This window comes from Bos javanicus, chromosome 6, assembly GCF_032452875.1.
Source record: "Bos javanicus breed banteng chromosome 6, ARS-OSU_banteng_1.0, whole genome shotgun sequence".
In the NCBI taxonomy this organism is placed as follows: domain Eukaryota; kingdom Metazoa; phylum Chordata; class Mammalia; order Artiodactyla; family Bovidae; genus Bos; species Bos javanicus.
Genome location: NC_083873.1, coordinates 102461767 through 102475968, shown reverse-complemented (window position 1 = coordinate 102475968; position 14202 = coordinate 102461767). Strand labels below are relative to the sequence as shown.

The 14202-nt window shown below is 40.0% G+C and overlaps 1 protein-coding gene across 1 annotated transcript; it reads left to right on the top strand.

The window, feature by feature from the left end:
* The first annotated feature begins 219 nt into the window (after positions 1 to 219).
* Positions 220 to 1023, top strand: LOC133249817 (histone H3.3A-like). The gene has a single exon (XM_061420758.1). The coding sequence runs from the start codon at positions 300 to 302 to the stop codon at positions 708 to 710; it is 411 nt and encodes a 136-aa protein (XP_061276742.1). The 5' UTR covers positions 220 to 299; the 3' UTR covers positions 711 to 1023.
* The last annotated feature ends 13179 nt before the right edge of the window (positions 1024 to 14202 follow it).

Here is a 14202-nt window from a genome sequence, read left to right as displayed (position 1 = left end):
TTTTTACAAACATTTAAATTCTCAATATGTTTAATGTTTTAAATCGCAATACACTGAATAAATATTAGTTTTACTATTTTTCAATTTTCTTATACATTCATAACCAACAGTTAAACTTTTTAATGTTTTGACAGAAAGTCACAGAATGCTTGCAGTTCTTCCTATTGAAGATTGCTGTTTTTTTCAATTGTGTTCGCAGCCGCCGCCGCGCCGCCGTCGCTCTCCAACGCCAGAGCCGCCTCTAGCTCGCCGAGCTCCAGCCGAAGGAGAAGCAGGGTAAGTAAGGAGGCCTCTATACCATGGCTCGTACAAAGCAGACTGCCCGCAAATCGACTGGTGGTAAAGCACCGAGGAAGCAACTCGCTACAAAAGCCGCTCGCAAGACTGCGCCCTCTACTGGAGGGGTGAAGAAACCTCATCGTTACAGGCCTGGTACTGTGGCACTCCGTGAAATTAGACGTTATCAGAAGTCCACTGAACTTCTGATTCGCAAACTTCCCTTCCAGCGTCTGGTGCGGGAAATTGCTCAGGACTTCAAAACAGATCTGCGCTTCCAGAGTGCAGCTATTGGTGCTTTGCAGGAGGCAAGTGAGGCCTATCTGGTTGGCCTTTTTGAAGACACCAACCTGTGTGCTATCCATGCCAAACGTGTAACAATTATGCCAAAAGACATCCAGCTAGCACGCCGCATACGTGGAGAACGTGCTTAAGAATCCACTATGATGGGAAACATTTCATTGTTTAAAAAAAAAAAAAATTCTCTTCTTCCTGTTATTGGTAGTTCTGAACGTTAGATATTTTTTTTCCATGGGGTCAAAAGGTACCTAAGTATATGATTGCAAGTGGAAAATAGGGGACAGAAATCAGGTATTGGCAGTTTTTCCATTTTCATTTGTGTGTGAATTTTTAATATAAATGTGGGGACATAAAGCATTAATGAAAGTCAAAATGTTTCAGTGAACAAGTTTCAGCAGTTCAACTTTATAACAATTATAAATAAACCTGTTAAATTTTTCTGGACAATGCCAGCATTTGGATTTTTTTAAAACAAGTAAATTTCTTATTGACTGCAACTAAGTGGTGTTTGTAGCATTTTTATCATACAGTAGATTCCACCCACTCACTATACTTTTCTAACTGAGTTGCCCTACGTGCAAGTACATGTTTTTCATGTTGTCTGTCTTCTGTGCTGTTCCTGTAAGTTTGCTATTAAAATACATTAAACTATAAAAAAAAAAAGAAGAAGAAGAAGATTGCTGTGCATGGTTTCAGCCAACTTACTCATTTTATGGTCCCATAGTACTGGGCAGAGAGGATTCCCTGGTACAAGAAAGTTCCTTCTAAGTTCATGAGATTGTTCTTCATTTATAATTACCAGATTTGAAATCGTTTTGATCAGTAAACAAAAAATTAGATATTAGGAAAAACAAATTGAGTTTTAGTAAATAAAAGTAATTTTAATTAGAATTTATCCCGTTGTTGCTGTTCGGTTGCTCAGTTGTGTCCAACTCTTTGCAACCCCAGGGACTGCAGCATGCCAGACTCCTCTGTCCTCCACTATCTCTAGAGTTTTCTCAAACTCATGCCCATTGATTATTCGGTGATGCCATCTTTTCCAGCATCAGGGTCTTTTCCATACTAGTCCCACAGCTTCAAAAAAAAAACAAAAAAAATCAAACCACTATCCAATAAAATGTTCCCAGAAAGAGAACTGCTTTTCCCCAAACATGACTCCAGAGCCTATGATAATGATGCATAATGAGCAACAAGCAGATCTTTATCAAGAATCAAAGCTTCCTGCTATAAAGTAGAAATCAGTTACGGCCTCATTTAAAAAGAAATGCTTCCAGGCTTAAAAGCACGCCAGCTGTTGGTGGTAGAGGCTCGCTGCCGGTCTTGGTCCCAGGGTACTCTGTTTATATTGATCCCTCTGGTCATCTGAGCTGGAGGAATAAATAAAAGCCCCTCAAAGACCACTTCTTCAGTAACTCTTCCATGCCCTTATTGTTCAGTCCCAAAGTACTGGTGAAAGCATTAAGGCTGAACAGCAAATTATGCGTCCAGCAAAACAAGTTCACACACCAAAAAAAAAAAAAAGTTTGGAAAAGATAAATGACTTAGCATTCCTCTCCCACAACTAAATGGATCAAAATAAATATCCATTTAAAAAAAAAAAAAGAAGAAGAAAATAGGAGAAGTAGTGAAAATGCAAAAGTGAGCCTTGTTTATATTAAAAGTATCTTCTGAGATTCTCTTCATACTGAACCTGAAGTCACTCAGTTGTATCCGACTCTTTGCGACCCCATGACTGTAGCCTGCCAGGCTCCTCCACCCATGGGATTTCCCAGGCAAGAGTACTGGAGTGAGTTGCCATTTCCTTCTCCAGAGGATCTTCCCAACCCAGGGATCGAACCCGGGTCTCCTGTATCGCAGGCAGACACTTTACCATCTGAACCACCAGGGAAGCTATGAAGATATGAAGTTACCCTTATAATCTAAATATGGAGTTGGGTCTTTTTCAGTTTGTTTATTTTTTCTCCCTCTGGGTCGTTGTTGCTTTCTCTAGTTGCCGTGCATGGGTTTCGCATTGCGGTGGCTTCTCGTTGCAGAACGCAGGCTCTAGGCCCAAGTTCTTCAGCCGTTGCAGCATGCAGGCCTCAGTCCTCACGGCATGCAGGCTCCAGAGGGTAGGCTCAGTAGTTGTGGCACACAGGTTCTAGTTTCTCCAAAGTATGTGGAATCTTCCCAGACTAGAGATCAAACTCATGTCCCCTCTACTGGCGGGCAGATTCCTATGCACTGTACCACCGGGGAAGTCCACGGAGTTGTTTTAATGTAATAAGAAAACTATCACATTTATGTATTGAACAAATATCTACATAGATTTTACTATATGCCAGGCACTGTGCTGAGCACGTAATGAATATTCATTCTGGGAGTCATCTCAACAGCTCTTTTAGGTATTTTTATGTATCTCATTTTAGAAGAAACTGAGGCACGGAGAGGTTAAGAAACTTGCCCCATATCACATTACTAATGCAGTAAAGCTGGAATTTGAACCCAGGTAGACTGGCAACAGAGGCTGTGCTCTTTTTTCAGTGTGTTGTGAACTGTTATTTTTTCCATCCAGTAGTCTAGTTTGGTATGTTTTTGTGTCTCTTTTCACATCCCTCCCACTGATCTCTGTTTGTTCTGCTGAAACTTGGAAAACATTATCTTCTTTACCCATCTATAGGATCTTGGATCTGATTCCTAATCTATGATTTTCACTCAGCATAATGGTCTACGAACTTTCAATGAGATCACATTGTATATAAGAAAGAGATGTGGTTTTGTTTCCTAAAGAGACAGAGGTCTATCTTTATAAAGTGACAGTCTTTGAAGAAATAATTATAGTCATCCAATTCCAGTACCACCATGTACCAGGCAGTGTGCTAAGCACTTTTATGCACAGTTTTTCCTGCATCCCACACAACAACCCTAAGATGTAGGTATTATAATTCCCATTTTATAGATTGGAAAATTGAGGTTAAAAGAGGTTCAGTAACTTGTTCAAAACAAGACAGCCAGTAGGTTATGGAGCCTAAATTCAAGGCTTAGGTTGAAGATCATTTGTTTTTCTCCATATTTCTATGCCATTTGACACCGTTTTATTTCCTTACAAGGATATTCAAAGGAGTTTGAGGGACTATCGCGTGACAGAAACTGCTGTCACTTTCTAGATAAAATTCTTCCTCTATCAGATAATAAGCCACACAGATACCCAATGGCTTCCCTGGTGGCTCAGTAGTAAAGAATCTACATGCCAAAGCAGGATACTTGCAGGAGATGCAGGTTTGATCCCTGGGTAGGGAATATCCTCTAAGTAGGAAATGGCAACCCACTCCAGTATTCTTACCTGGAAAAGTCCCACGAACTGTAGCCCAGCAGCCTCCTCTGTCCATGGGTCACAAAAGAGTTGTGCACTCCTGAGGGACTAAACAACAGCAACCTTATATAGTCAACAAGTCATTGATCTATAACCAACCGTAATAAATACTGCATAATAAAATTAAAGGGAAGTTAAACTATAATGAAAACATACCTTCTAAGAAAAAGTGTCTTTACTATTTCTTACCTATTCTAGACCATGTCTCATAAAAATAAAAAATTCGACACAGTAGAAACACCTTACATAAGTCTTCCACAAAACACTTAACACTATGACATTTCCAAAATAGCTACACTTTTCAGAACCTAGACGTCCTTCAACGTGTTCAACAGTCCTAGTCACGGTTTTCAAAACCACACATTTCTCATTATCAGTGAAGGAACACTTCAAAAAATGTGACATGTACCCTTTCAAGCATCGCTTCCTTAGAAAAACAAATAAAAAGAGAATGCAAAAAGAAGCTGTTTGTTAAATCAATTTCAGATACTGTGTCTAATGTTTTTTCATAACAGAACTTGGAGTCTATACTACATGCTTATTTATAATTTGACTATTTAAGTAATAACTCTTCATATTCAGATCTTTTTTTCTTAAAGAATGTATTTATTTATTTATTTAAGGGTCCCAGTGGTTGTCAAGGATCTGCCATGGTCTCATGGTTGGGAAAGGAGATAAGATTGCCATTGCATTTTACTGCCTACTCGGCAGTTGCAAATGGATTCCCTCAGAAGAGCAGTCATTTTAAATATTTATTTATATGTTTGGCTGCATTGGATCTTAGTTGCAGCCTGTAGGATCTTTAATTGCGGCATGTTAACTCTTAGTTGTAGCATGCAGAATCTAGTTCCCTGACCAGCGATGGAACCCAGACCACCTTCGTTGGGAGCACAGAGTCTTAGCCACTAGGCCTCCAGGGAAATCCCATGAGTAATAGTTTTTGCAAAATAAAAATTCCATTAATTTTGGAAGAACTTTGGCTATGGTTTTTTTGCATGAATTTACCTATCCCACTGGGAATTTAACAAAGAAGGCTAGTGCCAAAGCATTGATGCATGGGAATTGTGATGCTGGAGAAGACACTTGAGAGTCCCTTGGACTGCAAGGAGATCAAGCCAGTCAGTGCTAAAGGAAATCAACTCTGAATATTTATTGGAAGGACTGATGATGAATCTGAATTTGCCCACCCGATGCAAAGAGCTGACTCATCAGAAAAGACTCTGATAGTAGGAAAGATTGAAGGCAGAAGTGGGTGGCAGAAGATGAGATGGTTAGATATGAATAGCATCACTGACTCAATGGACATGAATTTGAGCAAACCCTGGGAGCCAGTGAAGGACAGAGGAGCCTGGAGTGCTGCAGTCCGTGTGGTTGCAGAGTAGGACACGACTTAGGAACTGAACAACAAGAATATTTAAGAAAACATAAAAGAAACCTGTTTTTAAATGGGATGTTTCATTAACACTGCTGAATTAATCACTACTTCATCACGTCTTAATTCTCAAAATTTCCTGGCAAGAACTCCTTAGCATTTCTGTCCCACACCAAGCCCCGTATTTTAAAGTTTGAATTTTCAAGCACAAATATTTTTTGTGTTGAAATATTTTTCCAAACTTTAAACTTTTTATTTTGTATTGGAGTACAGCCAATTAACAATGTTGTGGTGGTTTCAGGTGAACAGCGAAGGGACTCAGTCATACATATACACGTATCCATTCTCCCCCAAACCCCACTTCCAAATATTTTTAATAAAAAATTTCTTCCATTTTATAGGTGTTGGACAGAGGGGTGCAAGAGCTGGCCTTGTCATTTTCCCTGCAAGGCCATGAATCCAGCCTGCCCTGGGAGAAAGAAAGGAGATTCATGTAGAATTTGAGAATGAGGCATGAAATTAAGATGGGTCTGATGAGAATGAGATACAGTAACAGAAGGAGAATCTTTGCCCTCAAACAGTGGTGAGAAGATTAGCAGTTCATTCTCAACCTGTTGAGGCAACTCTCAACATTCAATTACACAAATTTGCAAATAAAACATTCTGGGCCGATGTTTTCCCTCAGTCTCTTCCCCAATGCAGGATGTCTAAATCAAGTGCTTTTTATTTGCATCATCTAAAGCTTGAATAAAAGATTGATGAATTTTTCTACACTTCCCTGAAAAGCACATACAATATGGCGACGTCTCTCTCAGAGCCCACTCTTGTAGTTAAATACTTAGGTGCCCAGAGTAACCGTTGCTGCTGCACCGCCGCCATCCATCTTTCCACATCACTCCCCCAAGCTCTAGCATTACAGAGAGTTACTAAGGCTAGATTGAAGGGTTTAATGAGTGGAAAGATTAAACAAAACAAAAACAAAAGAGCCATCACAAACTGCAAATTAAGGGATCAGCAAACCCCCTGCTGGTTTAAAAATCCCATTCTACCTTGCCAAGGCACTAATTAATATAATAAAAAGCACAAAGATCTTGCTTAAAATTAAACGAGCAGGCTGCCCACGCAGGGCTCGCTGCCCACTCTCTGAGCAAGCATCTGCTTAGAATGTCACTGATTGTCTCCTTGGGAGGTTAAAGGAAGGGAGGAAAAATTGCTTTGGCAGAGAGTCTAACAGTTAACTATGCCCCCTTTGAAAAGAGAATTCTTATCCTGTTTTTAATGCCAAGCACATACAATGTCAAGTAACTTGGTCTTAATACCAAACATGACAGAACTGCAGCAAAGGGGTAAAACTGCTACTATTTACATTAACAAAAATAATAGACGTATGCATATCATTTATTGCAGTGTTAACCAGGAATTGAAATTTTTCTTCTTTCCAACTTTCACTCCTCTCTTGTACCTTGCACAGCACTTGGCACATATTGGGCACTCAATAAATATGTGTTTAATAATTATTCTAATTTAAAAGGGCTTCCTTAGTGGCTCAGTTGGCAATGCAGGAGACCCAGGTTCGATCCCTGGGTAGGGAAGACTCCCTGGAGAACGAAATGACAAACCACTCCAGCAGTCTTGTCTGGAGAATGCCATGGACAGAGGAGCCAGGCAGACTATAGTCCCTGGAATCGCAAAGAGTTGGACACAACCGTGCAACTAACCTTCACTTTCACTAATTTAAAAACTATATATTTGTTGATGTGCCACAGACACTGTTAATGTTAGCAGTTCAATATTAGATCTTTTTTTAAAATTTTGTTTTATTGAAGTATAGTTGACTTAATACAATGTTGTGTTAATTTCTGCTGCACAGCTAGGTGATTCAGCTATACATACATATATGTTTTCCTATTTTTTCATTATGATTTATCACAGAATATTGAATATAGTTCAGTGTGCTATACAGCAGGACCTTGTTGTGATAAATCCTAATGCCCAAACTCAGAGGCCAAACATCTTGTTTTGCTTTATTCAATCAATAATGCATTTATCATGTCCATCGCTGTTTTAGGCACAATAAATAATACAAAAAAATTAAAGCTTTCTTGAGCAGCAGGCCTCAAGAGAAAAAAAATGCACAGATAGGAAAATACTACAGAGAAACAAGAACTGAGTGACTCATAGCAGGAGTAAACTGCTATCTTTCTATCACTGTTTCTTCAGTCAGTTCAGTTCAGTCACTCAGTCGTGTCCAACTCTTTGCGACCCCAAGAACCATAGCACGCCAGGCCTCCCTGTCCATCACCAACTCCCAGAGTTTACTCAAACTCATGTCCATCGAGTCAGTGATGCCATCCAGCCATCTCATCCTCTGTCGTCCCCTTCTCCTCCTGCCCCCAATCCCTCCCAGCATCAGGGTCTTTTCCAATGAGTCAACTCTTCGCATGAGGTGGCCAAAGTATTGGAGTTTCAGCTTTAGCATCAGTCCTTCCAATGAACACCCAGGGCTGACCTCCTTCAGAATGGACTGGTTGGATCTCCTTTCAGTCCAAGGGACTCTCAAGAGTCTTCTCCAACACCACAGTTCAAAAGCATCAATTCTTTGGCACTCAGCTTTCTTCACAGTCCAACTCTCACATCCATACATGACTACTGGAAAAACCATAGCCTTCACTAGACGGACCTTTGTTGGCAAAGTAATGTCTCTGCTTTCAAATATGCTATCTAGGTTGGTCATAACTTTCCTTCCAAGGAGTAATCATCTTTTAATTTCATGGCTGCAGTCTCCATCTGCAGTGATTTTGGAGCCCAAAAAATAAAGTCTGACACTGTTTCCACTGTTTCCCCATCTATTTTCCATGAAGTGGTGGGACCAGATGCCATGATCTTCGTTTTCTGAATGTTGAGCTTTAAGCCAACTTTTTCACTCTCCTCTTTCACTTTCATCAAGAGGCTTTTGAGTTCCTCTTCACTTTCTGTCATAAGGGTGGTGTCATCTGCATATCTGAGGTTATTGATATTTCTCCCAGCAATCTTGATTCCAGCTTGTGTTTCTTCCAGCCCAGTGTTTCTCATGATGTATTCTGCAAAGAAGTTAAATAAGCAGGGTGACAATATACAGCCTTGACATACTCCTTTTCCTATTTGGAACCAGTCTATTGTTCCATGTCCAGTTCTAACTGTTGCTTCCTGACCTGCATATAGATTTCTCAAGAGGCAGGTCCGGTGGTCTGGTATTCCCATCTCTTTCAGAATTTTCCCCAGTTTATTGTGATCCACACAGTAAGATACCATTTATTAAGTATCTTCTATGTGCTAGACACTGAATAGCTGGTTTACGTACATGATTTCATTTAATTCTCACAACTTTGCTTCAGATTAGATTTTACAATCCCTGGGAATAAAGAAAAGAAAACAGATACTCAGAGTCACCCAAGATGATGCCAGTAAAAGACGGAGTCAAGGATTCCAGGGGTCTCACTTCAGAGATTACATTCTTTCCGAGATGTCATGCTGTTTCCTGCTTTAAAACTTATGATGTATGTCTGTGCCCATCCTCAGAGCCACTGAGAGGTTTAGGAGACATAGCTTGGATACTGAAATCCTGGAATTTAGGATATTTTGAGAAGTTTATGGGAAGAAAAATGGTCTAAGAATTTGAGATCTGGATTATCTAGGAAAATTTGTGCTCTGTGTTCACTGTACATATATAAAGAATGATCACTTAAAGAGCGTGACATTTCAGTCACAGACATTTCATGAAAGAGATGAGCTCTGAGCTATGCCTTCTTGTTGTTTAGTCACTCGGTCATATACAACCCTTTGCGACCCCATAGACTGTAGCCTTCCAGGCTCCTCTGTCCATGGGATTTCCCAGCTAAGAATACTGGAGTGGGTTACCATTTCCTTCTCCAGGAGATCTTCCCGCCCAAGGGATCGAACCCACGTCTCCTGCCATTGGTAGGTGGATTCTTTAATGCTGAGCCACCTGGGAATCTTGAGCTATGTCTAGAGGAATTTAAAATTGAGATTCACTCTGGCACTCAAGGAGTGAATGGTCAAAGGAGAAAGACATAAATCAATGGACATTTATACAGGATGAAAACACTTAGGAATGAACTAACTTTTCCTCTACATAATTAAAGCATGGGCTCTGTAGTTAATCATGTTTACTCTTGGGCAAGGTTCTTGCTGATGGCCATGACTCATGTAGAACACAACCTTCATTTTCCTATGATGTGAAAACTAGAGTTCTAACTAGAAGGATCAGTGATACTCTATTTTTCAAAACTAAATACAGAATTTGTAATTCAGTTAAACGTTACTTTAAATATATCTTAAAGGTAAAATATTTGTATAATCATAAAATATTCTAGCAATAAAAAATGTATAAAGCATAAAGTCTCCACACTCCCCCTTTTCCTACTCCACTGGAATCCTTCCTTTCATTGACTACAGAACAAATATTTATTGAGTGCCCCAGGGTGGCACTAGTGGTAAAGAAGGCGCCTGCCAATGCTGGAGACATAAGAGTCGTGGGTTCAATCCCTGGGTCAGGAAGATCCCCTGGAGAAGGGCATGGCAACCCATTCTGAGGACTCTTGCCTGGAGAATCCCATGGGCCAGAGGAGCCTGGCGGGATACTGTCCATGGGGTTGCAAAGAGTAGGACACAACTAAAGCAATTTAGCACGTACACATACCAGGCAATGCCCTAGCTAGATTCTTGGACATCCATGAGCAAAATAAACAAATACTTTTGTTCTCATAAATGTTACATTCCAGAGGCAGAAAGGCAACACATAATAAATATTTAAGTTATATGGTACATTAGAAGATGGTAAAGGCTATGGAGGAAAAAAAAAAAAAAAGCAAGCAAAACAGGGCAAAGAAGGTTAGGAATGCAAGATGGTTGGGTGCAATTTTAAAGAGGAAGCTCAGGTTAGGCTTCCCTGAGAAGCACCACTCTCCATGCAAATCCTATTAAACACTGACTCATTATTATTTTCACAACACAAAGTCATATTTTGACATTGCTTTTTTCCATTCAAAAATAGATTGTGGGTACAATTCTGTGTCATTATGTATGGATCTGTTTCATTGTTTTTAATCATGGCATGGTTCAATTCAGTTCAGTTCAGTTGCTCAGTCGTGTCCAACTCTTTGCGACCCCATGAATTGCAGCACGCCAGGCCTCCCTGTCCATCACAAACTCCCGGAGTTCACTCAAACTCACGTCCATCGAGTCAGTGATGCCATCCAGCCATCTCATCCTCTGTTGTCCCCTTCTCCTCCGGCCCCCAATCCCTCCCAGCATCAGAGTCTTTTCCAATGAGTCAACTCTTCGCATGAGGTGGCCAAAGTACTGGAGTTTCAGCTTTAGCATCATTCCTTCCAAAGAACACCCAGGACTGGTATTCCACTACATTTACGAGTGTGTGCTGAGTGCTTAGTCATTGTATGTACCTGTTACTCATTTAACCAACTTTATCTTGAGAGTTACTGAATCTGTTTTGAATTTTTCCTACTACCACAAATAATGCTGCAATGAACATCTTTGTATGTATATCTGTGTATTTATGGAATTATAATATTTGGGACTGTTCATAAACTAGTTATTGATTTAAAGGGATTCAACCACATTAAAGACTAATGGGAAGAGATATATTTGCTTTTTATTTTATCTCTTCTTGCCACCTCTGGCATCTCTTTCACCCCTGACTTAAGTGTTAGATATGGTTAAGCATCCTGATCTCCTCTCTAGGTCTCAGGTTCATCCTGAGAACAGGAATATGATCATGTGAAATCAGAATTGGGATACACAAAAGTAAGGACGGTGCCTAAGTACTGGAGACAGCAAGAACGCTGACTGTTTCCACTCTTGTCCACTTACAACCCACGGTCTGCACAGTGGTAAGAATGAGAGTAAGGCTAGAAAAAAAAAAAATCAGACCATAATATTTTGCTTTTCTGATGGCTCTCCATTGCGTTTCAAACATAAAGTCCTTACAATGACCTATAAAGCCTCACAAGATTTGACCTCTGGTTACATATCTGACCCCCACCCCCCCACCGCCCAACTTCTCTCCCACAGTGTTGCCACATTCCAGCCAAACTTCCTTGTTTCTGTTTCCCAGAACACCAAGTTTCTTCATACCTTCATATATGCATTTCCCTCCAGCTCCAGCTCTGAGTTGGTTAGATAGCATCGCCAACTCAACAGAGCAAACTCTGGGAGACAGTGGAGAACAGAGGTGCCAGGTGAGCTGCAGTCCATGACTTATTGACTGAAAAACAACAACCAGCTCTTTCCCTGGGTGATCATGTGATAAGATCTTTCGTAGCACATGGGAGGCTGTTGATAAATATTAGTTAAATGAATAAAGAGAGGAGGTAAATATTCAAGCTGATCATATATTAATTAATTCAGCTAATACATTTTGATCATCTACTACGTGCTAAGCATTGGTGATACAAAGATGAACGTAAAACCAGTTACAACCTTACTTTCTTTTCAGGAGGAAAAGGATTGTTGTTTTAGATGCTTAGAGAAATCGTAAAGTACCAACTCGAAAATACCAACCTTGAACGATGATTTCTTTTTAACAAAAGTATTTATTTATTGCCCTCTCTGCATAGTATGTGGGCCTTAGTTCCCCAACCAGCAATTGAAACTCCACCTCCTGCATTGGAAGTGTGGCGTCTCAACCACAGAACCACCAGGGAAGTCCTGAAACATGATTTCTAAATCAAGAGATAAATTAATATTGGAACCATATTAACAACAAAGCTTAAATTCAAAGATCCTTCCTCATTGTGCAAACTGGTTTTGTTCTCTTATTGACTTTTTCCAGATGCGATTACCCAAATGTATTCACCTTTTGGGATTGTCTTGTGACTATCTCCATGTCTGCTATAGAGGAGAAAGTTTTAAGACCTTTGATAAAAGTTTGCATATATAAATATGAAGAGAGATCTTTGTAATGATATGCACTTTCTATCATTGAATTCTGGATTTTGATCCCATCTGAATTATGTTTGAAATGGACAAATATTACACATAGTAGAAGATCAGTCAAATAATAACGATTCAGCATAAAATTTATCCAGGAATGAAGCATGGTAAATATCAAGAAAATTCAGTGAAAGAAAGGATTTCAGAAGGCAAAGAGGAAGCGAGAGATCTCATGCTGGGTGGCCTCGGTCTTCAAAGGTGAAATGGAAGACAGGTCTTCAGTTAGAGTAAAGAAGTCATAAGATCTAAGGGCCTGAGAATGTCACCCACATAAATTTTGGAGAACCTCATGGAAAAAGTTAAAGGATCAGGTAGAAATTTGCAGCAATCTCAATCAACAGGTTTGGGGTTTTTTAAAATATTTATTTATTTACTTATTTGGCCACACTGGGCTTAGCCACAGCACGTGGGATCTTTCATTGCAGCAGCACGGACTCTCTAGCTGTGGCTCTCGGGCTCAGTAGTTGAGGTGCAAGGGTTTAGTTGCTCCACAGCATATAGGATCTTAGTTTCAAACTCGAGTCCCCTGCATTGCAAGGCAGATTCTTAACCACCGGACCACCAGGGAATTCCCAACAGGGTTTCTTTAGTTTCAGAATCAGTAAAGAGAACAATGATAGTGTCCTGGGTTTGGAGATAACTAATAGAAATGGCAAGTGGAGGGGCCTCTGCACTTTTATTGCAGGGGCCACGAAGCAAGGGTTCGATCCCTGGTCAGAGAACTAAGATCCTACAAGCCACATGGCCAAAAACAAAAAAAGGCAAGTGGACTGGAAAATCAAGGACTGTAGGAAAAGTAGAAAGAATAGCTTAAAAATCCCATGTACTCAACATCTAACTTCAGCAATTATCTCCTCATAGGCAATCTTGTTTTATTTTTACTGCCACACTCCTCCTCAACTCATTAGATTATTTTGAAGACAATCACAGATAGAGTAATATTTCACCTGGATTTTAATATCTTTAAAAGTAAGAGCTCTTTTAAAAAAAAAAAAACCCATAATCACAATACCAGTATTACAGTTGAAAAGTGAACAATTCTTGATACAAATATCCTATCCATGTTCAAGTCACTCCAACTGCCTCATAATTTGTTATAGTTTTATTCAATTCAGAGTCCAACCAGAATGCACACATTGCATGCGCTTTATAGGTTTCTTAAGTTTCTTCAAACTTAAAAGTTCTCCCTCCCACTCTTTCTTTGCAATTTATTGTTGAAGAATCTAGAAGTAGGAGATGGACTCAGATTTGCATCTAAGGCTAGACTTTGTAGGAATTTACAGGCCATTGTGAAAACCATTAAGAAAGTAAAATATTGTTGATCTCAATTTTAGAAAGAAATTTATTTATTTGGCTGTGCTGAGTCTTAGTTGCAGCATGTGGGGTCTAGTTCCCGACCAGGGATCGAACCCAGGCACTGGGAATATGGAGTCTTAGCCACTGGACCACCAAGAACTCCCTGAGGTCAATTTTTTTCTAGCCTCATTCTCATTCTGGCTACCGTGTGGACAATGGATAACAGTGGGCGAGAGTGGAAACAGTCACTCCATCTCCAGCACTTATACACTGTCCTGACTCTGCGTCCCTCTGTTACGGCTTCACATGACGATTTTCCTGTTTTCAAGATAAACAATGACTACACTGGGTATTTGTGAATGCTTTCAATCAAATAGCTCTCTTGAGAACAAAAGACAACCTTCTTTTCAAGATTCTTGATCATGAACATGAGCGAATATACAGCAGATTAATCTTGGCATGGCAGAGAATAAGCCCTCACTTGCTCTGAAGTGCTCCCCTCTGTGCAGAGACAAAATGGACCTTGGCCAGACTCGCCAGTATGAGCTGAATCCCACTGTTAACAGCAGCTTGCAGCACAAGCCTCACTGAGTCT